Source organism: Hermetia illucens, chromosome 4 (genome assembly GCF_905115235.1).
Source record: "Hermetia illucens chromosome 4, iHerIll2.2.curated.20191125, whole genome shotgun sequence".
NCBI lineage: Eukaryota > Metazoa > Arthropoda > Insecta > Diptera > Stratiomyidae > Hermetia > Hermetia illucens.
The window spans coordinates 32,935,806-32,959,997 of NC_051852.1; the positions used below are offsets into that span (position 1 = coordinate 32,935,806).

At 43.4% G+C, this 24,192-nt stretch overlaps 3 protein-coding genes across 3 annotated transcripts; all 3 read left to right on the forward strand.

Annotated features, from left to right (window-relative positions):
- Positions 1-2,235: 2,235 nt before the first annotated feature.
- On the forward strand, positions 2,236-2,833 carry LOC119654994 (general odorant-binding protein 99b-like). The gene is made up of 2 exons (XM_038060661.1): positions 2,236-2,382; positions 2,446-2,833. Exons 1-2 carry the CDS (start codon positions 2,344-2,346, stop codon positions 2,800-2,802), a joined length of 396 nt encoding a protein of 131 aa, XP_037916589.1. The 5' UTR covers positions 2,236-2,343; the 3' UTR covers positions 2,803-2,833.
- A 7,390-nt stretch (positions 2,834-10,223) lies between these two features.
- On the forward strand, positions 10,224-10,858 carry LOC119655826 (general odorant-binding protein 99b-like). The gene is made up of 2 exons (XM_038061932.1): positions 10,224-10,350; positions 10,411-10,858. The coding sequence occupies exons 1-2, from the start codon at positions 10,312-10,314 to the stop codon at positions 10,762-10,764; spliced, it is 393 nt and encodes a 130-aa protein (XP_037917860.1). The 5' UTR covers positions 10,224-10,311; the 3' UTR covers positions 10,765-10,858.
- Positions 10,859-18,236: 7,378 nt separating this feature from the next.
- LOC119655827 (general odorant-binding protein 99b-like) lies at positions 18,237-18,844 on the forward strand. Its single transcript, XM_038061934.1, has 2 exons — positions 18,237-18,397; positions 18,462-18,844. Exons 1-2 carry the CDS (start codon positions 18,359-18,361, stop codon positions 18,813-18,815), a joined length of 393 nt encoding a protein of 130 aa, XP_037917862.1. The 5' UTR covers positions 18,237-18,358; the 3' UTR covers positions 18,816-18,844.
- Positions 18,845-24,192: the final 5,348 nt, after the last annotated feature.

Below are 24,192 nucleotides of genomic sequence, written 5' to 3' on the forward strand. Positions count from 1 at the left end.
AACAGAAAGCAACTTAACGCGAATATATAGGGTTTATACCATTGTGCGTCGAAAGACGAACAATCATACGGTCACGCGCCCATTTGGAAGTTCCTTGAACAAACATCTAATGACATCATCATCAACGGCGCAACAACCGGTATCCGGTCTAGGCCTGCCTTAATAAGGAACTCCAGATATCCCGGTTTTCCGCCGAGGTCCACCAATTCAATATCCCTAAAAGCTGTCTGGCGTCATGACCTACGCCATCGCTCCATCTTAGGCAGGGTCTGCCTCGTCTTCTTTTTCTACCATAGATATTGCCCTTATAGACTTTCCGGCCTAGATCATCTCATCCATATGGATTAAGTGACCCGCCCACCGTAACCAATTGACCCGGATTTTATCCACAACCGGACGGTCATGGTATCGCTAATAGATTTCGTCGTTATGTAGACTACGGAATCGCAAATCCTCATGTAGGGGCCTAAAATTCTTCGGAGGATTCTTCTCTCGAACGCGACCAAGAGTTGGCAATTCTTCTTGCTAAGCACCCAAGTCTCCGAGGAATACATGAGGACTGGCAAAATCATTGTCTTGTAGAGTAAGAGCTGTGATTTTATTGTGAGACGTTTCGAGCGGAACAGTTTTTGTAAGCTGAAATAGGGTCTGTTGGCTGACAACATGTTGACATACTTCCTAATAATCACCAGGAGAAAGGAATGACCCCCAGTCTTTGAAGAAAACCTAATAATGCGACTGGTCAGCCATGGAAAACGGATTGGCGCAGGTGTGTTCTCAGAAAATTCGATTGTGAAACTGGCCCTACCTCTTGAAAAAATAACGACCATACTCCAGCCGAAGAGAAGCCATTTTATTTGCAACAGAAGGATGTTTGCAAGGTCGTTCTGATAATCGGGCATCGTTATCAGCGATCAACAACAATAACATCTCATACCAGTTGGTATAGAGCTACTACCAGTTAGCGCTGAAACTTGACTGACTGAGCACAACATTCCTAATATGGGTGCCAGAGCACTAGAACATCGCTGACAATTAGGAAGTTAACAACAGAGTGGTTTCAGAGGGGTTTGGGTCCACAATGATCTACTCTTGCAAGAATTCACGCATCCGAATGGAGGAATTTGAGTTCCTGCCGGCAGGCTAAAATCTTTACCAAAGAGACCCAGACCTCTAAAGCGCCATTTTTATTGCCACTTATAAAGTGATAACTCTGGTAAGACCTCCAATGGGCACTGATCCTCAAACTACCGTATGGAAAAAATGTGGGAGTCGTCTGGGTCATATATAACCAATGTTAGGAAGAAGGGGTGATATAGAACTGGTTTGCGTCCTCAGACCTCTGACGAAGATACGTCGATAATGGCCTACACCAGCAAACAGCATGAGGCTGCCCTTACAAAAGCGAGTGGATTATGCGAAGCTGGGGGAAGGGGACACCAAACTCCACTCAATGGAGTTGCCCTATTTGCGCTCTCGAGTTTATCTTCCATTCAAGACATGAATTATTATGACGGTCACCCATTTGGGGAAATTGTGTGGTTTGCAGTGGTAGCAATGGCAAAAGGAAACTGCTAGCAAGAACAGCAGTCAAGAGCTTCCCTAAAGGCCCACGAATTGGTGGGTCCAAAAAAAAACAACTTACGACTGCATCAGCCGCAAAGGTGTATCGAGGGCGGATTTTCCTCAAAAAAGGCATTGCAAAATATGATCATTCCCACTTAACAGATAGAGAAAATATGACAGAATAAGCGATCAAAAACTGGTCTAATCTCCTTTTTACATACATTCGTTTGACCCCCCGATCCCGAACATGGATCACACACATTACGTCAATTGAGGGACTCTATAACATGAAGAACAATGAAAAACATTAGGATGAAGGTTAAAAAACACACATAGTTCGCAGAACATCACCTATCTTCGAGATTTCGTGGAAGAGTTGTCACCACCAGAAATCAAATTACTAAAAATATTTTGCTGAGTAATTGTTAATTATCTGTTGTTCTCCAAACATGGCCTATAAACCAGTTGATAAACGAAATATTAGAAAAACATTTTTAATTCGAAAACATAAGCATGAAAATCATTTACTTTTTTACACATGCGGAAGGTTTGCCTAAGTAACATTTAGAGCTATAATCTGCACACCACATCAATTTTCAACTGACCAGAACTATCAGGAAATCGGTAGAAATTTCGCCCGTGACGTATATAACTCCCCCTCCAGAAGGTGAACTTTCCATTTTGGACACAGGTTTCTCTATAAATATTCTGCGCATACCTCCAAAAGTCGTCAGTTGTTATTTGTACCCCTGGAGCAAAGACATCGAAACTACCAAAATGAAACTCTTCATCGCCCTCTGTGCAGTCATTGCTGTGGTTAGTTAACAACTTTGACCGAAATAGCGAAAGTGTTAAGACCACTTGATTATTCCCTTTCAGGCTTCTGCCGCCTTTAATAAGGAGGAATTCTTAAAGATCCGTGAAGAATGCCTAAAGTCCGAGAAGGTCCCGGAAGCAGTAATTGAGAAGTTGAAAAATCGTGAATATGGACAAGACCTGGGCCATGAGGCCAAATGCTATATTCGTTGTCTAGGACTTAAAACTGGAATCTGGGATGATACCCATGGTTATAATGTTGATGAGGCCTACGACGATTTTCATAGCGCTGGATTGGAAGTGAGCAAGGACAATTTGAAGAAATGTTTCACTTCAACTGGTGACGATGACAAATGCGTGTGGGCTGCTAAGGACTTGAAATGTTTGTGGACAAATAAATATGCGACCAAGAAGGAATAAAATAATTAAAGAGATTTTCCTATTTCGCAAACCTTGTGTTTTCTTTTCAAATTATCTGTAGTTGATTGAGTTTGCTGGGCTAAACATTTTAAGAATCCTTTTGACACTGAGAATTGTTAGGCCATTTACAGTGTACTGCATCGTAATCAAATAGAACGAGAAAGTCCCCATCCATCTTTCGATCTACATCAGAACTGAGGAAAACATCATATCAATTTGATATTATGATCCTGCCATAGTGTTTCCCTTCCCTGGTTTAATTTTATTCGATTTCCTAGCTTCTACTCACCACGCTTGAATCCTTACTTGAGGGTTAAATACATTCCCTTGGGGTTACTGTCATGTTATTGCTGACTTAACAGTTGATGCCTTATGTAAATTCCAACCCATTATTAATAATAGGCTCATATTCTATATTATTACGTGGGGCGTGACGCACTTAAGCGGAGCGCAGACTTCGAATCCCCTCTCCCCCAGCTTTGAGCAACCAAGCATGAGTTACGGAAGCCTCACCAGGTTCATGTTCTCCTACGAAGAAATGGTGATGCTCTCCGCTTCAATATAAAGCCTGCACACAGTGTCCACAGCGCGGTCAGCCACAAAGGTCAGTTCATCAACAGCAAGGCTCGGCAGAAAGAAACTTCAACTTCAGGTCAAATCTTACCTTTCAGAAACGTCTTTCCCGCCTCTATCAGCAAAATCGGAAGAAAAAGGAGGTGCAGATGTGAACGCAACCGACCTAATATCGGTAAGCGGAAATGGATTGTTGCAGCCGTGAACCTGGTAAAGCTTCCAATAGTTACCAGCGGAAGTTACTTCGAAAAAAGATGTAACTCCGGGGAAATGAGTGCATTTTTGCACCATTCAGTGTGGCAATATCCAGGGAAATAAGCCATATAGCGGGATATTTGGCCGAAGATGGGATCAAGCTAGTACTCCCGGTGAGATCCACATGCGATGAAGCAGACTCATCAAAATTGTTAGAGGTAACCACGCTGAGGCAGTTCTGTTCCAGCACCTAGTTGCGATCATCTATCAGGCTATTGGCCAGAGAAACCTTTGCTCACTCATCCTAATTTCTTTTTTTTGTCTTCCGTCGACACAAGAGTTAAGGGATTTGGTAGTGTACGCAGAATTAAGTGACCTTGAACTTTTAATAAGTTGTGATGCAAGCGCTCAGCATATTTATTGGGACAATTACGTCTCAATGGTTTTACGGGGGTAACTGTCTCGGGGACTTAATCCTACAATTTTCTTCAGACACGGATTGATTTTGTGACCACAATCAGAGCCCCACTTCGACAAGCTACCACATTACCAGTCTGTATCGAGTGCTCTGCATTCATACTAGTGGATGCAAGATCTATTTAAATCTCTACCGAACAAAGGAGTACGGTTCCCGTGTTGAAACGCAACACTACATCGAGGCCCGAAGGTCTCATGTTCACTTGAACGTAACCAACAATCCCCATAAAGCTCCCACTAGGCGGTTAACTGCAACAACCGAGCTGAACGCACATACAACAGAAACTCTCCCGGAACATGTGAATTCAGGGGCTACCCCCGTTCCCATGGTACCAGTATACCCCCGGTAAGGTTCCGTGTCCTGTTGCCACTTCAGACGAATTCCCATGCCGACTCGGGTCTGATCGCCCAAATTAGGTCTTTGGAGCATGCGCCTACTGCAACACGGACGGCAAACAAATATGATACAGAGTCTCCCGGTACCACCACTATGGAGATTCTTCTCGGGAACTTAGTTTTGGTTCGGCCGATGGGGTTGTCGCCTCGTCTTCCTCACCTCCACCTCTGAGCACCATCTTTTAGGACAATAAGAAATACAGTCCCAGATCTTAGGGTAGAAGCTATTTGATTCAATCACTTCACCTGGTCCGATGATCAGGAACGTAGGGTGCGTCTCTGAACTGCCCTTACAATTTGCTTTTCAAAATTGCTAAAGTTAATTAGAGACTCGTGGGTCCTAGATGAAATCTCACTACCAGATAAGTCAAACTATTGCAGGCGAGCAGCCTGTAATACAAGGATGGAACTGTAGGAAAACAGATTAGACAAAGTTGAATGAACTTCTTTGAAACTAAGCACGGCTCCCACGGCAACTAAGTACTCCTTTGGCGATAGAAGATCGATATAATATTCTGAATTGCACACTTTAAGAGCGCATTAAAAAGTATTGCGCTATTTCCCAACGGAAACACCGTACCAAGATCTCTTGATGACACTGAAAGCTGCGAAAACTCACTAAATTGACCATACAATTTCTAAATCTTTGCAAGTAGGTAATATAAATGAACACTGGTTAAACTCCCGGAAGTATTAGTTGCTCGTTAAACGCTCGAAGTGAAGCTACTTTATGTCATGCTGTGAGGAACTCGAAACCAAAAGAAAGACTTGAAGCCAGTATAGAGTTCTTAAAGGAGCCAGCTAAGTTGAACTCTCCTAGAAAACCGGATGGAACTTTCACGAACTTCAAAGTTCAGCCTGCACAGACTATCCTGGAAGTAAACTACCAGAGGTGAAAGAAGTGAGAGGAAGAAAGTTTGCGGTGTCTGCAAATCAGTTAACACGAAAGTGTTGCAAAGAGAATTGGGACACCGCGAGAGCGATCGTTACCAATAACAAAACGGGAGCTACTTTACAATACTATACTAGATCAAAGTAGTCTCCATACCTACCCTCTCCATAATTTGCGCTGAAATGTCTGGAAATACTTTTTGAGCATCGCATTCGCGGGAAGATGCTAAGCTCGCACCCATTAAATGAAAAACACGCTTATCAGCCTGGAAAGTCCTGTGAGTCTGCTGTTGAAGGATGCATCTCTGAGTAGCCGATGGGACATTCGTGGATATTGAAGGGGCCTTTGACTGGGCGATGTTCCAAAAACTTTTGTGATGCCACCAGAGAGCAAGTTGTTGGTGAAACTTTATTTAATTAATTAAGTGGATCGACGGTAAATTAGTGCCGAGATTGTGCAAAAGTGGTTATCACTCACCACCTAACAACAGAAATAACGAAAGGTCGCCTCCAAGGGGTCGGGATCTCGGAGCGGTGGTGTGTAGAAATATACAACTCGCCGTTGATTTGATTGAGAGATTGTGTCTCAGGCGTAGACTTTCGGTAAATCCACAATAATGTTAATTGTAAAAAGGAACAGTCTCTGCCTTCCAGATATGAGGTATGCAACCCTTCAACTCTCCAAAGAGGTAAAGATGGCACGAGCTTTCCAATTTTTTGGGTTTGTTCAGGCGACCTCGCCTCGACATAAGAACTTATGCCTCAGATAATAATGTGGATAAAGTGTCACTATTATCGTTCAGGAATGTTTGAACCGATAAAACTCTATTAATAGATTCAGTACGGTGGAACTAGTCTGGATGTCTGCTCAATATAATAGAGAACCAGAGTATCATACAGCAAAGTTTATCCTGTCGAAATCGGGAAACTCTTCTGACTGGCCATAATTATGTTCAAAATGAGGAAGCAGGGTTCACGGAATGTGAATGCCTACTCAGGAATGCATCAGACATCAGATATGTGCTTCAGCTGCAGCGGTTAGCATCATATCTATGTAGTAACGCAAATCATCCAATACATAAAGAAATACTGAATATTTAATCTGACAGAGTACAATGGACCGCTGGAATCTGAGGGATCAGATGCTTTGTCCTTCCCTCATCTCATACTCACACATGCAACCCCCCTCCACCACTTCCCCATCCTTCACCTGATGTTAAAGCTAAGTCATGCAATTTTTGAACTATTGACAGAGTCCCACAAAAGGGAAACAGCATACCCAAAACCGAGGACATCAGGCCATGGCTGAACAAAATTTCATTGAATTGTGACTAAATCCAGAGCCATATACATCAGGCGTTTTCAGGAGGAGAGGTTTCTGCAGTAGAATAGGCGACAACAAAGCATCCAGCCTGAATGGAGTATAGAATAGGGGCCTTAGATTCGTGATGAAATCTAAACGAGATTGGACGTGAAGTGAGGCGACAGAAACTGGTATTATTGCTAAAGGCTGGGAAAAGTCCAGGCGTGTTATCCTTGCGTTGACATACCTAGCTGTATGTTATTCTAGACACTACGTCGAAAATAATAAAGCGGATAATAATAAACACGGAAGGTGGAATTTGATATCTACAGAAAAACCATCCACATGCAACAAACCATCCCGATAACTTCTAGCCATTCATGGAATCAAAAAATTGCCCCTTTCAACTTCATGATCCATCGAGTGTACACGGTCCCGCTAAGTGAGGAACAATTCGAGAAGGAGAAAACTCAAGAGTAACGCGATATATTAAACAATTAATGGAAAAAACAAGTTTGCAAAAAACAAGCAGGACACAACAGCTAAGACAAAACCTGAGTTTCCCCGAAGACTGCCTGCAAAAGAATGACAGGAGTAGATATAAGAAATCAGTTGTCTGGAATGCGAACAATGCATTGGACAAACCAAAAGAAGCATATGGTAAGCAGGAACCATAACATCATAATACACCATCACCACTTCAAATAAAAATGGTGACTAAGCCTTCTTTAGTTTAGATTGTAAGCACTGAAGGAGAGAGCAACTGGCTCCCGAAATATCGATATATGCTAATAAAAACAATAAAGTTGTCTCAATCAAAACACAAGCTTTTCATTTAGTTGAGCCAAGAAGCTTTCTTAGACCACCAGTATTGGTTTCGTAAAGTCAGATCAACAATTGATGGTGTACTTAATTCACCGGGACCCGATTCAACTATCATTTTTAAGTTTTTGTGTCAAACAAAACCTTATTAGAATCGGGTCGATATCTGTCTGTCCGTCTGTCAGTCTGTCTTTTTTTTTTGAGAAGGTGGAAATACTTCAAAAGACACTGGCCTGGACACCCCAGTGTGTGGGATTTTTGTCCACTAAAACCGCCTCGACTCCCCGCGGAACCACCATAAGCTATTACATCACGGCGCGGAGTCAGCTTACTCTAGGTCAGTCAGCTTTTTTCTATACGCGACACACGTGACCGCGCTTTTCGCCTCTCCTATGCCTTTCGCAATTTCTTTTCGAATCCACATGCAATTGTGGAGTTGACCGCATTCCAATACTCTTGATGCGCCACCATTTTCGGCATCAGATTTTTAGGCACCTCTCCTAGAGTCTCCTCTAGATTCCTCCTTTTTTTCACAAATCTCGGACAGTGGAAGAACCATTTTTTATAGCGGAAATGAGCCTGTGAGTCCAACGACCCTTTCCTTTGCCACCACTCCTGCCATCTAATTATGGATCTCTACATCTCAGCGCTCTTGTCTGCGATGAGGGGGAGATTGGCTTCGCATTGTATATGTTCGCCATCTCATCTGCCAAGATGTCAATGTGAATCATTCCAGACATGATGACTGCTGCATCATCTGAGACTGTCCTGAAAGCAGAGCATAACCTCAGAGCTGTCCTCCTGTAGACTACACTCAGCCTGTTAGCGTTAACTGACAGCCGCAACGCCTCCCTCTAAGCTGATGCCGTAGAGAGCATGATTGAGGTCACCACAATGGCTATAAGCAACCTAGAGGTATACCGTGGCGCTCCCATGTTCGGCGTCATCCTTCTCAGGGCCAGGGCGTTGCACGTGTTGCTTATAACCAAGCTTCCTGTCTATCACCACCCCCAAGTATTTGATGATTGGCTTGGAAGTGATGATGTGATTCCCGATTCTCATACAGGCGTAATTTCTCTTCCAGCGCTTAGTAATGAGGACCGCTTCTGTTTTTCTTCCGCGAGTGTAAGACCAGAGCTCTGTAGTCAACTTTTAACAGCACTGATTGCTTCGCTTGAGTATAACTCAGCATCTTCGGGATACTTTACGACAAAAACCAACGCTATGTCGTCAGCGTAACCCACCACGGTGGCTTTCCTCGGAAGGAGAAGATTAAATACATCTCTGTCTGTCTATCTGTCCGTATGTCTCTCTGTCCGTCACACACATTTTCTCGGAGGTTATGTAATTTGGTGAAAGTTGGGAACTGTGAATGCTCACGCATACAGTGAATTACATCTTCTTTCTCACCGATGGGTGCTATGATGTGGGGTATCAAATGAAAGGTCTCGGTTAGTACTTTCCGAATCCGGTGTTGGTTTTGACAGTTGTTGGAAACGTGAAGCGTTGAGGGGGGAGGGGGGGTTGAAAGTGATCATTTAATTAACCGAACCATTCTGAGACACTGTTTAACCGAAAAATCTGAAAAAATCAAGAACCTGCCACTATATGGTGACTCCATGCCGAAATCTATCCAAATAAAGTTAATAATAGTATATTACTGTAATTTTTAGAGCCCTCCCATAAGTCCATCTTAGAACCACGACAATGTTGGACTATACAATGTTGACTATAATATAGAGCATGATGTTGCCAAGTTTGGTGAAAATCGCACTATTAGTAACATTCTCACATATATTCTCACATAATATATGCATCTATTACGTCCTAGGTACTAATGGGACAAATGCACACTGAAATGGCGTTATAAAAAAAATACACAAAACCTAAAGCGTCCAGCTTCCGGTTTCCCGATTTGTACCTTGTTAGATTATAAGATTGTTTTCCATTCATTTTTTTTTTCAATCTGCATTATGACTGTTAAATATTTTTCTAAATAAAACTGATTTTGAAAATGAAAAATGAAAATATCCGTTCTTGAAACAAGTTGAAATTGCGCGTAGAAAATAATAGTTTCACAAAGAGACTGTAATGAATGTTGAGGAAGTCGTAGCCATTAGGATTCAGTTATATGCGCTTGCAAATATACATATCTGGGTAAGATTTTCGTGAAAAATAAGTAAAAGATTGAAACAGCGTCACCAGTGCGAAAAGATGATCCAATTTCCTCCAAGAAGAAAGCCCCAATTTTCCACATAAGGATTGCATCACCAACGTTCGGCCCCAATCTCCATTACTCTATGAATATTTGATTACAGATATTTCAACCTCTATTGAAGGGTACTGCAACATGAAGAGCATTTCGGAGATGAGTCTGAAGATTATAAAATACACGAGCTACCTATCTTCACAGCTTCTTGGAAGAGTTATCATCATCATAAAACAAGCAAATTTCAATATTTTGCTGAATAAACATTAAATGTGTTCCCCAACAGAGCACGTATATTAGCTACTTTTTGATAACCAAAATGTTACAAAAACATTTCTTTGCGACATGTCCAAGACATTATAAGTAGAGGGTGACAAAAATGCACACATGAAAGGTTTAACCGAATAATATTCTTATCTACATATGGAGCTGAAATCATATACAAAAACTCAATACTTAATTACCCGGAACTATCAGGAAGCCGGTAGGAATTTGGACCACCACGTAAGTTATTCTCCCCTCCAGAAGGTGAGCTTTAAATTTTTAACAGAGATTCTTCTATAAATATTTTCCACTTACCTCCAAAAATCGTCAGTTGTTATTTGTACTCCTGGAGCTCCATAAAGTCGTCGACACTAACAAAATGAAATTCCTCATCGTTCTCTGTGCAGTCATAGCCATGGTGAGTGACCTTTGATGGAAAAATGGCAAAAGGAGTGTTGAAACCATTATTTTCTTACAGGCTTGCGCCATTACGAAGGAACAATTCCTGATGTACCGCGAAGAGTGTTTCAAGTCCGAAAAGGTCCCGGAAGCGGTCATTGAGAAGTTGAAAAATCGCGAATATGGAGAAGACTTGGGTCACGAAGCCAAATGCTATATTCGTTGTCTAGGACTTAAGACTGGAGCATGGGATGATACCCACGGTTACGATATTGAAAAGACCTACGAGCATATGACTGAGGGTGAGTTGGTAGTTACCAAGGAGAATTTAAAGAAATGTTTCAAATCGAGTGGAGATGATGATAAATGCGTATGGGCTGCCAAGGACTTGAAATGTTTGTGGACCAACAAATACGTCAGCAAGAAACAATAACTTAATTGAACAGATTATTTGTCAGTGAATATCTTGTGTGTTATTTTCAAACTATGTAGTGACAAGTTCTAATAAAGTTGTCCCTTCATCAAGACTTAGTGTCATTTATCATACCCCTTGTCCTTTAAATTGTCATTGTTAATCTGAGAAATATCGCTTTTAACTTTCTCAATCTTAGTGGTTAAGGTAAATTCTACTTACTCTATCTGAATTACCACAACATGATTTGCCACAATTTTCTTACCATCTTTTCAGATCAGCTTTTCAGATCAGGTTTGGGGAGTGAAGATGTGAGCCTAGAGGGTAAAAACAAAAGATCCTTCTTAAGAGAAATAGAATTTCGACCCGAGAGAACTCAGTTTAGATCAGCTATTGGGGAGAATAGTGCAACTGGAGGCGCAGGGTCAGCTGATAAAACCACTTAGAAACCAACTAAACCCTGCTTAGGAGGATTTTGCGACAGCGAATGGTTGCGGTAGTAGTGTTTTTAAGGAACCGTGCTACTACCCATCGAAGTCATCCTTAGCGAGAAGGACGACAGGGCCGAGTTTGAGTTCTTGTAAGTGCGAAAGTGGCTTTAGCTAGTAATAACAGTGGTAACACTATAGGTAATGTTAAAGTGATCCTCTGCCTTGGAGGAGTGAAAGTGTCACCAATTACCGGGTACAATTTAAATGTACCGATCTTTTTGAGCATTCTACAAAAGAAGAACGTAAGGGCTGAATATGCTCAGATATTTGCCAAATGGTAGTGTCCGTGGCTTTGCTATATGGTCGTTCGCTTTTCCCGAGTTCCATCCAATGGGAGCGGGTGCATTCAATAGTACGTACTCTTCCCTTTCTTTGTTTTAATTTTTATTACACTGCTTAACTTTCCCAATTACCCCTCTCATTTGCATAATTCCTTTCCTAACCTTCAATTGGAGTCTAAATGGTAAATGTAGATATTTAATTTTATTTTTTTTTTAAAGAAAAAAACCCAACATCTGGTCACTTTCCCCTAACTTCTAAAATTCTATTTCATTTCATTGAATTTCAATTTACATTTACTAACAATTCTTGATTGTCATCGAACATTGACCGGGGGAAATGTAGATGCCCCCTTTTTTTGGTACTTTACCTAGCCTTCGTTCCGTATAGTTGAATACATATAGGTGCATCGGTTTACTTGGGGTAGAACGAATATGCTAGCTTTGCAAAAATGTGAGTTGATTTTTGCTTCCGCCCAGCTGACTTGAATTTGAAGTTCAGTGGAATAAAAATTGAACGGAACCGGCTGATTAGGGAGACAGCCGATGAGTGGGAAATGGGATCGAAAAATCGTTTTTGCTGAAGGAGGAAATTGATTGTGAAAACGCGGAATACTAGGTGGTGGTTTGAAGACAGTTGGAACGTTTGGAACTTCGGGAAGAAGAAATTGGATGATTGAAGGTCGAATGCGGTCTTGAATTTCGGGTATTTATGGAAAATTAAGGAAAGAGAAGTATAGGAAAAATAGCGAAATTAGATTAAATTCATTAATTTAAAGTGAAAATGTTCGTTAAATAAAAAAATAAAAAATCAATACATGCCGTAAGCAGCAGTTTCAAGTATTGTCTGCGGCTCATATCGGTAAACCAATAATGCTCCCGTGATTAGTCCGTGTTTTTATGCAAGGTTTTACTAAATCACCTTACATACGGTGTCATGCTTGCTTGTGTATTGCATCAGTGCCATTCCGTTTCTAACGCCGAATCACAGTTTCTGCACTGGTCATTCTCCACCCGCACTTTCATTGCACGCCTTTTATGAGCTCGGATGGCGACCACGACGTCCTGAATGGCACACATAAATTTCTGCGTCTCAGCAAAGAGCTTCCCAGCACACAAGTACCTTTTCGACAAATGGCTGCCAAAGACAATTCACGTGTTTACCCTGCACTGCCTTTGACTTCCATTCATCGATCTGATCTTGGACTGACTTCACCCCACTCGAAGGATTGAAAGATCGAACCTTCAAGTTAGGTGGAGTCAGCCCACAGTCTGCCTTATAAAAAGCTATCTGCAAGAGACTGGCCTGCTCTTTGCTGTAAAAATAAGCGCGTAGCCAGTCGACTTGGAGATCATGTTGAGCCGCCACGTCAACCACCCTACCTCCGATGTCACGAGCCAGATTAATTCGCTCCACGGAAGAGTTTGGATGATGCATTCGGAATTTGAACATAGTAGCCGTATCCGCCGCTGGACATTTTCCAGATCGGTTTTTATCCACGGCAATATTCCGAATGCATACGCCGTCGAAGCGATAGTGAATATATTCAATACGCTTATCTTATTCTTCCCAGAGAGAGGCGCTTTTTAAATTAGATTTACCCGTCGGATTCGAACACCAGAGCATTCCTCAGATCACCAACGCGAGTATGGGTTTCTTGAAAAGTTTCCTCGTTAAAGAAGTCTGTCTCGGTCGTAGCTTGGATGAAGAGGAGTTCATCCTCCGCGGATGGCCTGGATTCAACACTTGCTTAATCCAAATTCCATCCGAATATCACTGCTGAACATGTTTACTATTCGTAACAGACTTCTAAAGTGTCGCCAGTACCAACACACAACTTGATGTCATTCAAGTACATCAAGTGTGAGGCTCTGAGATATTAGCACCCTCAGATGAACTCACTGATAAAGTGGAACGCCACCCTGCTTTGACTGTCGCCAAAAATTTTATTAGTTTCGGATCAATGCGATACAGATGTCGAACATCGATTTACCAAATATGCGAGACGCTGTCAAAAGCCTTGCCATAATCGATATAGCAACGGAAGAGGTTCCCTTGACCTCTAATTGCTGGTCCTACAACAACCGAGTCGCTGATGAATTGTCCTTTACAACCCTTTGACCCGACTCAGCAGCCTTTATGCTCCCCGGACAGAATGTTATTGGCCTCGAGGTGCGCATTGACCCTTCTATTAATAATGGAGCTTATGAATTTCTTGGGGATTGGTAAGAAAGTAATCGGTCTTGTGTCTGCGGGATCCTACACCATGTCCCTTGGTGGAAATTCCTCCGGCCGACTAACCACCTGATTTATGCTATGTGCCAACCAACTGTCTGTACTAGTGATTTTTTTATACCAGAAATTTTGCACCCGATCCAGACCAGGACCTCTCCAGTCCTTCGACCTGTTTATTACTGGTCGAACTTCCTCTACGGTAACATCCTCAAAATTCATGCCAGGGGTAGGTGTATGACGGGTGCCTTCAGTGATAATCTACTCAGCATACTCAGTATGCTGGGCGAGTAACTCCCAAAGTCCATCCCAATATTATTTCGCTTCCGTCACTGAAAACTGTACTGTACAAACGCTCTGCTGGGATTCGTTGATTCGTGATCTGAAAAAACTCCGTCCTCATTTTTTATGGAGCATTTTATCCCTAACTGCCAGTTGTGCTGATACTTTCCTTAATTAGTAATCTGCAAGACTGCACTTCCCTCACCTACCCCCTGAAACGCTGCGGTGGTGTACAAGCAATGCCTGCTTGACCTATTTAGTATTTCCACCTTGTTGATTACATGCCCTTCTCCTATTATGTGTTTTTTAGCCACGGATGATGTTACGTATTGCCTATTTTGGCGTTTGGCTAATTCTGCCTTCTTTAGGTGCTCTCTAACTGGAGGATGAATTAGTCTTTTTGTATGGCTAATGTGTGACAGTCATTACACTTCATCCAGTGTATTCCGCTCTTTTCTTTGTGTTGCTTTTGGTCATTTTCTGCTGGAGCCAACTACTTCGATGTCACTTTTAGACAAATTTGTCCGTATCTCGTTGAAAAATTCCTTGGAGTAGGTGAAACCTATCCTATATGCCTTGCTTTACTTTTTCCTTGTTCGTACAGTGTTGTTTCTTGATAATCTTGTTTGATAGATATGCGGCCGCCTTGTCTTGTATGACTGGTTCGATATACTTATGATAGTCCTTTGTGTCGAGCTATCTTTCCTAAAGATATCAAATTGTTTTTGATTGTTATTATAAATTACCTTAAGGTCGAGAAATGGGATTTATCCTCCTTCGTCTACCGTCATGGTAAATTTCTTCAGTAGTTTGGCCTTTTTTACCCCTTCGTATGTTATGTCCAGTGAAACTAACCAATCTTCTGGGTTCTCAATAGATCCCTTTATAGGGATACTAGGGAATAGTGCCGTCATACGAAACTATCACTTCGTCGCTCTGTAATTGAATATTCTTAAGTTTATTGACCACTGCGTTAGAAATCTTCACTGGTATTTCGCCATATATGTTTCCTAGTTTGTTGATTTCTTCAATTACCCATTTTGCAGGGTCACTCTCAATACCATTCGACATCAACAACGGTCTACGACAAGGGGATGCCCTATAATGCGTCCTCTTTAACCTGACCCTGCTGATGATATCGACATCATGGGAAGAACGACCCGATGAAGGCAGTTTGTACGTCTCGGGTCGTTCTTCCCATGATGTCGATATCGTGAGCATAGGCCAGTAGTTGGGTGGACTTAAAGAGGGTCGTACCTCTTGCATTTACTTCAGTATCAGGGATCACTTTCTCGAGGGCCAGGTTAAAGAGGACGCATGATAGGGCATACCCTTGTCGTAGACCGTTGTTGATGTCGAATGGTCTTGAGAGTGATCCTGCTGCTTTTGTCTGGCCTCGCACATTGGTCAGGGTCTTATTTATTTCGTCGGGATACCGAATTCTCTCATGACCGTGTACAGTTTTACCCTGGCTATTCTATCATAGGCGGCTTTAAAGTCGATCAACAGATGATGCAACTGTTGTCCATATTCCAACAGTTTTCCATCGCTTGCCACACAGAAAAAATCTGATCTGTTGCCGATTTGCCTGGAGTGAAGACTCTTTGGTATGGGCCAATGATGTTCTGGGCGTATGGGGCTATCCGGCCTAGCAAGATAGTGGAGAATATCTTATAGATGGTACTCAGCAACGTGATACCTCTATAATTGCTGCACTGTGTGATATCTCCCTTTTTATGTATGAGACAGATAATGCCTCGTTCCCCATACCTTGACCCGCTGTCCCATACCTTGAGCGCAAGTTGATGAACCACTTGGTGTAACTGGTCGCCTCCATATTTAACCAATTCGGCTGTAATTCCATCGGCTCCTGGCGACTTATGATTTTTTAGCCGATAAATTGCACGGACTGTTTCTCCTAAACTTGGTGGTGGCAATATTTGTCCGTCGTCTTCAGTTGGCGGGACTTCCAACTCGCCGATGTTCTCGTTGTTCAGTAGCTCATCAAAATACTCAACCCATCGCTCTAATATGCCCATTCTGTCGAAAATCAGATTTCCCTCTTTCTCTCTAAGGCTTCATCCTGCTGACTTGTTGGAAAGACTTCCGCGCCTGGTGCGGTTGCTCCCTGTACTTTTCTAGTTCATAGACTTGTTGGTTCTCCCAGGCTTCCTTTTTCCGTCTGTGAAGTCGCTTCTCCACTCGACGGAGTTCGTGATAAGTCTCTGCGCGTGCCCGCGTTCTTTGAGAATGCAACATTACTCGGTATGCGGCATTCTCCCGTTCCGTTGCTAGCTTACATTTATCGTCAAACCAGCCGTTCCGACTCCTTTTGCGGCTGGGGCCAAGTATGTTTGTGGCCGTATCTATGATAACGTTCTTTAGGTGATTGTGAAAATCATTTTATTGATGCTTCATCTCCAGGTCCTCTGTTGACTGCAGTTATTACGGCATCCATTTCCCTTTTATAGGTGTCGCGGAGGGTTGTGTTGTGGATGGTTTCAGTGTTCGCTCTCACACGGTGGTCAGAGGGGATTCTGGGTGGTATTGTTATTCAAGCCCGGAGCACCATGCCAACGAAATTGTGATCCGAGTCGATATTGGCCCCCCGATATGTTCTAACATTCATCAAGGCTGAGAGGTGGCGGCGTTCGATCAACACGTGGTCAATTTGGTTGAAAGTGGTCCCGTTTGGAGAGGCCCACGTATGTTTGTGGACCGCTTTCCGCCCAAACCAGGTACTTCCAACAACCATTTCGTGTGACCCTGCTAATTGAATAGTCCGCAGTCCGTTCATCATTTGTTTTTTCGTGTAAGCTATGGGGGCCAACGTATCGCCTGAATACGGGCTCCTTCCCTACTTGGCTGTTAAAATCCACAAGTATGATTTTGATATCATATCTGGGACAGGCTTCGAGGGTTCGTTCTGCTGTCTCGTAGAAGGTATCCTTCTCCGACTCTGCAGTCTCCTCTGTAGGGGCGTGAACGTTTATGAGGCTTATATTTCTAAACTTGCCTCGCAAGCGCAGAGTGCATAGCCGTTCGCTTATGTTTTCAAAACCGATAACAGCAGGTTTCATTTTTTGACTGACTAAGAAACCTACTTCGAGCACATGGTTTACTGGATGACCGTTATAATAAATTGTGTGGCGGCTCTTCCCCAGGAAACCGGTCCCTGCCCATCGCATCTCTTGTAACGCTGTTGTATCAGCCCAATATTGGGACAGGGTGTCGGCTAGCTGCTCATCAGCTTTATTTCTGTACAGGGAGCGCACGTTCCATGAGAAAATGCGCAAATCGTTAATATGTTGTCGTTACCGGGTTCGTCGTTGTAAGATCCATCCTGTCCGAGGCTCCTTACGTGGCTTCGTAACATCGGTTTTCCGTGTAGGATTTTCAGCCCTAACAAACCCCCAACCTGGAGGACCAGTTGGTACAATTTGTCCCGTTTTTAGGCGCGGTAGACTCGCCTTCATCCTTCCCCGTCTGCAGCTTTTCGTTATGAAAGAGTGATTGTGATGCATTCATGATTTCTATAGCATTGCCTTTATCAGCTTTTAAGTAGTAAGCATCTCTTCTGTTGAGTTATTTAATCATGCTTAGCTCTGAGAGTGGGGTAGTGCCAGTCGTTCGGTTAGTCATTATAATTTTTTAACAGTAGATTATGTATGCACACCCACTATGACTCGGCAGGACGAGTAAAAAAAGTCTTGAACCTCGATTATTTCTACGTAATCCCTAAAAAACATAAAAGAAATTGTGAAATATGGAGGTAATTTCTTACTCCGACCACTACCACAGGGCAATCTTAATTTATTTTGCATCTCCGACATTTGACTCCATTCCTCATGAATGCATGAATATATGGTTACATACATTTGCACTTTTATTGAGGAGCCTCATACCACAAAAAGTAATGAAAAAAATAAGATGAATATTATTAAATGCACTTGGTTCCGAGAAATGACCGAGCTTTAATGTTTTCTGTAACAGTTATCATCATCAGAAGACAAACGAAGTGCATTTATAAGTTGCTTCTTGATAACGAAAATATTCGAAAACATTATAATTAGAGATTGCGAAAAATGTACCGTTTTATAAACATATAAAAGGTTTAATCCAATATTATTCACACAAACATATATAGCGATAATCTGTGCAATAAATCAATTTTCAGTTACCCAGAACCATCGGAAAACCGAGAAAAATTACGTACGTTACTCTCTCCCCTCTGCAAGATGAATACTAAATTTCGAACAGAGCTTCCTCTATAAAATCGACAGTTGCTATTTGTACTCCTGGAGCTTCAGAAACTCATAGAGATTAGCAAAATGAAATTTTTCATCGTTCTCTGTGCAATCATTGCCATGGTAAGTTAATCGCTACGATTAAAAAAAAGGAGAGTGTTGGAACCACTTTACTTTTGCCTTTCAGGCTTCCGCCATTTCTACGGAAGAATTCCAGAAAATGCGCGAGGAGTGCTTCAAGTCCGAGAAGGTCCCAGAAGCAGACATTGAGAAGTTGAAAAATCGCGAATATGGATTAGACTTGGGTCATGAAGCCAAATGTTATATTCGCTGTCTCGGAATGAAAACTGGAAATTGGGATGACACCAACGGTTATGATGTGGAAAAGATTTACACCGATTTTAGGACGGCTGGATTGGAAGTGACCAAGGAGAACTTAAACAAATGTTTCAAATCGAGTGGTGATGATGATAAATGCGTATGGGCTGCCAAGGACCTGAAATGTTTGTGGACAAATAAATACATCAGCAGGAAACAATAAATCAATTGAACAAATTATTTGATAGTGGACCCCTTGTGTTTTTTTTAATTATGGGAGGATGATTTGACTTTATAGTGTTATTGTAAGGACTAACCACTTCTAATAAACCTTTCACTTCTTCAAGATATGGTGCCGTTTGACATGCCACTATTGTTTCAATTTTGGTGGTTAGTGTCAGTTACCGCCTATTTTGGATCCTTTTTATATAAGCATCACCCGCTATTCGGTACGATCTGTTAAAGTGCCATGAACATTCAAACTATGCTTTACAAAATGTCACCTATTACAGGTATTTGGAGTGAATGACAGTTACATTGGGTTGAATAGTATCACCTCATATACGCTACGCGACGCGGCCACAAACTGCACTGCATGTCACTTGTAACATCACCACACAACTCCTTCATCCGTCCGCCAAGGTCTTTACAGCCGAACATGGTTAATGACGACTGCCCTCCCATAACCATCAACGGCGACCAGGCGAGCAGCCGGCCGCTTGGAACGGTGCAGGAAATTCCTCTGTTGATTATATCCAAGGACTTTAAGATGAATTCAAACTTGCCTCAGGTAAGTCTGTCTTCAAGCGAAAACAAACGGATCCGGACATCTCAAGGCCCCAGTGAACAAAAACCCTTTCCATTTTCTCTCAGACAACGAGCATCGTCCTGAAGCGACGCACGCATCCCGGAACTTCGAAATCTGCGGATTCGGTTAACCCACCGGTAGTGAAAAATAGCCGATATTCCAGTACGGCTTGACTGTCAGGGCACTGAACCTAGTTATCAAGAACATTGACAAAACAATTAAATACGATATAACCAACCTGCCGGTCGACAGATTCAAAGTGCGGCTCAATTGTCCCAACACCCACAAGAAACTCCTCCATTTACTCAAGGTCGCCAAACTTGAAGATCCTTCCCTAAAGAAGGAGAGAAAACCAATCCTCATCCTCAGAGGAAGCTTCCCTCACGAATACATTTCAGACGACGTGGTAACGAAAATCAAGGAATTAACTCAGGTTACACCGATCAGCGGGCTCTTCGCCCCGTGGTCACGGGCCAACGACACCAACTTAGGCCGCTTTCACATGACCTTCAACTCCAAGGTAGATGCCTCCAAAGTCTCTAAACTAAAAACCCCACTACATCAATGGATCAGCTAAGGAAAACGATTTCACCCAGTGCTTTAACTATAAACAATTTGGCCACGTTTCCTGAAATTGTGGCTATGACCCCAGATGTGTCAAATGCGTAGACTCACACGCCCCTAGGGACTATCCTCGTTCGACTGACCAAGACAATGTCGATCAATAGTCGGTGGCGCCCCTCAAATACGTAAACTCTACCCAACTGGGTCACAAAATTTCCCCGTAGGTAGGTAGCGTAAAGAGAGAGCTAAAAGTATACCGCACTTCCGCCCATTCCTTAGCGCGGACATCATTAACGCGGGATCACCATAATTTGTGTCCGGATAGCTGAGTGGTTAGAGCACAAGGAAGGTTGCGGTTCAAATCTCACTGTTGGCAGTGGGATTTGTATCGTGATTTGACGTCGGATACCAGTCGACTGAGCTGTGAATGAGTACCTGAGACAAATCAGGGTAATAATTTCGGGCGAGCGCAACGCTGACCATATTGTCCCCTACAGTGTTACTGTAGTGTACCGTTACGGTCTTGAATGAAGTGCTCCAATACACTTCAAGGCCCTGATCCAAAATGGATTGCTGCGCCAACTATTATTATTATTATTACCATCCTATTCCCGAGGATCTTCCTTCTTAGACGGCTTTACAATCTCGTTCAATCTCTCCGCATATATCACTAGCTGCTCCTTATTGACCGCTCACTCCAACCACCATGCCCTCATCCTCTCTATGCATTTACAGCACATTGTCCACTCCCTCCCCCATTCGCATAACAGCAGATCTTTCAATCTGACAAACTGGGACGATTACCAACGCGACTTATCTAACTTGCTGGGTCCTAGCCTACACAAATCGTACGTTCACTCCAATGAAAAGCTAGCCACTTACATTTGGAAATTCAACTCTGCCTTCGAAACCACAATTGACAAATATGCTCCCGGCAAAGACCCTGGCTACTACAAATACGAGTGCCTTTCCCCCTCAACCCTCCTATTAGTCCGCGACAGAAATTGACCACTGCAGCGAAGGAAAAGGAACAGATGCAACGCTGACTACCGTTTCGTCTCCGAGATCAATAAAAATCTGTCCACCAAAATCAATTGAGCCACTGGATCCAAACTGAATGCATCCTACAAGAAAATTCTCAAATCCCTCAAACCTCAATAATTAATCGACTGGCTAGAAGGAAAAAATCTTCTCTCAACTACTCCCTGATAAAAATAGGAAACCTCCAGATCCACTCCCCTGAGGAAACAAATTCTGGCCGCGTAGACCACTTCAACGACTATTCAGAGCCAAATCGCCCGTGGAACTTGGTGGTCGCCACGACGGTCAACGATAAAAGGTTAAGTTTGGAAGGGTCTTACCTTTGCCGCTTTTGTCCGAGCCGGCTGGGTGATATAGTCAGAATCCGCCCGTTCGGCTCCTTCTTCACCTCTCGAGAAGAAGTTGAACTAGCAATCATCCATTCCAACAAAAAACAAGTCGGAATACCGGAAGCTGGACGCTTCGGGTATAAAGGTTTTTTGTTTATCTTATGTGAGAAACAGACGGACAGACGAACAAACGGACTTGTGAGGAGTGGCCAGATCTCCCATCAGGCGCGACTCTAGCTGGCGGATTGGGGGGGCATACCCCTGGACTCATATACTTCGGGTGAACTCCTGTTGTATGTGAGGACAGCTCGGTTATTTGCGGTTGGCCCCCCTAGAGGGAGTTTCATGGTGGTTGTGATTGTGCTCAAGCGAGAAGAGACCTTCGGGCCTCTACGTGGTGTTGCGTATCAACACGGGTGCCGTACTCCATAGTTCGGTAGAGATTTAGGTAATTCTTGCATCCACCAGTATGAATGCTAAGCCATGCACTTGGTATAGACTGGTACCGTTGTTGCGCGTCTCAGCGGGGCTCTGATTGTGGTCACAAAATCAATCCGTATCTTAAGAGAACCGTAGGATTAAGTCTCACGACAGGTGCCTACGTAAAACACCATGGGCTTCACTGACTGTGCATTGGCTAGTGTTTGCTCATCTCTGGTGCGTGGACCAAAATGGCTATGGGACGTACACCCAGAAAATAAAACCAACATGGACGATTTCAGAAAGAGTAAAGTTTCCGTGCAGGGGCTCAGAACCAGTACCGGCGGCTTTTGAGAGTGAGCAAGCGGGCTCCCGGCCGTCGATATACATCGACCGCAGTACCTCGCTGGTGGAAAACTTGGCCACCGTGGCATCTAATACTAGAAGTGTTTTAGGTTTGGAGAAGGAGGCGTTCAAGCAAAACACAACTCTGCCAAGCACAGCCAGCTTGAGAATTCATCAAGGACAAGCACAACGTGCACCAAGCCATTGAGAACAATGGGTCGCAGGAAGAAATAATAAAGCCTAAGGAAAAGCCGAACATGGCAGCCCCAACAGTGTCATGGCCGACCCAAGTGACACCAAAGCACAAAGTCATCGACCTTCGCTCAAGTAAGCGAGTGCGAGACAAAGAGCCTGCCTTGAAGCAACAACTCAATTTGGAGGAATTTAGCGAAGAATCTATCTTGAGCCTAAGAAAAGCTTATGACGGTACTCAAACGGCCACAATGCGACTGCGAGTGGAGTCAGCGCAGAATTTGTAGGCCATAGGGAAGGTTCGGATTGGATGGGTTATTTACCGACTAAGGAAACAGATCTCTTTAGAGAGGTGCTTCAAATGCCTATTGTTTGGACACTTCACGAAGGCATGCACCAGCGGCATCGGTCGGTCCAATCGATGTCGAAGGTGTGGGGAGAAAGGACATATTACCAAGGAGTGCAACAGAGACCCCAACTGCATTCTGTATAAAGGAAAGGAGGGACGGAATAACCGACATATTTCCGGAAGTGATAAATACCCGGAATTTAGGAAGACATTGACAAAATGAGGCCTAGAAGACCCAATTATTGGTGGAATAGCGAACTTGCCAGCCTTGGATCGATTTGCCACAGAGCTAGGATCGATCAAGGGCAAAAGGAGCATGCCTGTAGAGAAGCGGAATAAGAGGGAATGATTTAAGGAGCGGACATTAATCCGTGGAGTAGCGCCTATAAAATCGTGACGGGGCGATTCAGAGGCCGATCATCTCCGTGTCTTTCCTGCACCATGAAAGCGGCAGAAGCTGGTGCTGCTGCCTAAGGCTGGTAAACCTCCAAGGGAACCATCCTCCTATAGACCCATATGTCTTCTAGACACTATGGGAAAAATGTTGGAGCGGGCAATATATAATAAATTACTCCCAGTCGTCGAAAGCCAAAGGGGCCTTTCAGTATGGGTTCCGCAAAGCCAGATCAACTATTGATGCCATCAAAATGGTTACTGGCTTGGACGAAAATGCAATTCACGGAAGGCTTTGTACCAGCAATTATTGTGTGGTGGTGAGCCTGGATGTGAGGAATGCATTCAACTCGGCCAATTGGAACTTTATACGAAATTCTCTGGCGATGATTGGTGTTCCCACCTACCTGGCGCTATTATCGATAGCGACTTGCAAGAATGGATGCTCCGGTATAAATCCGAGGATGGACCCAAGGAGTACAATGTCTTCGCGGATGTCCCACAGGGCTCTGTACTGGGCCCACTACTGTGGAATGATGTACTTAACCTTCCGGTTCCGGAGGACGCCACGGTGGTGGGTTACGCCAACGAAATAGCACTGGTTGGGGTCGCAAAGCATCTCGAGGATGCTGAGTTGTACTCAAGCGAAGCAATCAGTGTTGTTAAGGCTTGGTTAGAGAGTGCTGGACTGGCACTCGCGGAAGAAAAGGCGGAAGCGGTCCTCATCACAGTGCCACAAGAGAAATTAAGCTTGAATTAGAATCGGGAATCATATCATCGCTTCCAAGCCGGCCATCAAATACTTGGGGAGAGAGCATACTTGCGAAAAGCATCCACTACAAGTATGGCTCTGGCAAGGATGATGCCAAACGTAGGAGGATCGCGGTATCCTGCTGCTCATAGTCAACGTGGTGAGTTCTATTTTGCTGTATGCAGCCACAGTTTTGGGAAAAGCATTACATGTGTTAGGCAATGCACATAAACTGAGTACGGTCTACAGAAGAACAGCCTTAAGGGTGTGTTCTGCCTTCAGGACCGTCTGAGATGATGCAGCGTTCGTCATCTCGGGAATGATGCCGATTGACATCCTGGCAACCGAGATGATGAACATTTATAACACCAGGTTCATCTCTCCCTTATCGCAGGGAAAAAAAGCCAA

Bases quoted from the DNA above. Each gene is read 5' to 3' on its own strand.
- LOC119654994 (XM_038060661.1), top strand. From the start codon at position 2,344: ATGAAACTCTTCATCGCCCTCTGTGCAGTCATTGCTGTG. The intron at 2,383-2,445 runs GTTAGTTAACAA...ATTCCCTTTCAG, and splicing joins TCTGTGCAGTCATTGCTGTG to GCTTCTGCCGCCTTTAATAA.
- LOC119655827 (XM_038061934.1), top strand. From the start codon at position 18,359: ATGAAATTTTTCATCGTTCTCTGTGCAATCATTGCCATG. The intron at 18,398-18,461 runs GTAAGTTAATCG...TTTGCCTTTCAG, and splicing joins TCTGTGCAATCATTGCCATG to GCTTCCGCCATTTCTACGGA.
- LOC119655826 (XM_038061932.1), top strand. From the start codon at position 10,312: ATGAAATTCCTCATCGTTCTCTGTGCAGTCATAGCCATG. The intron at 10,351-10,410 runs GTGAGTGACCTT...ATTTTCTTACAG, and splicing joins TCTGTGCAGTCATAGCCATG to GCTTGCGCCATTACGAAGGA.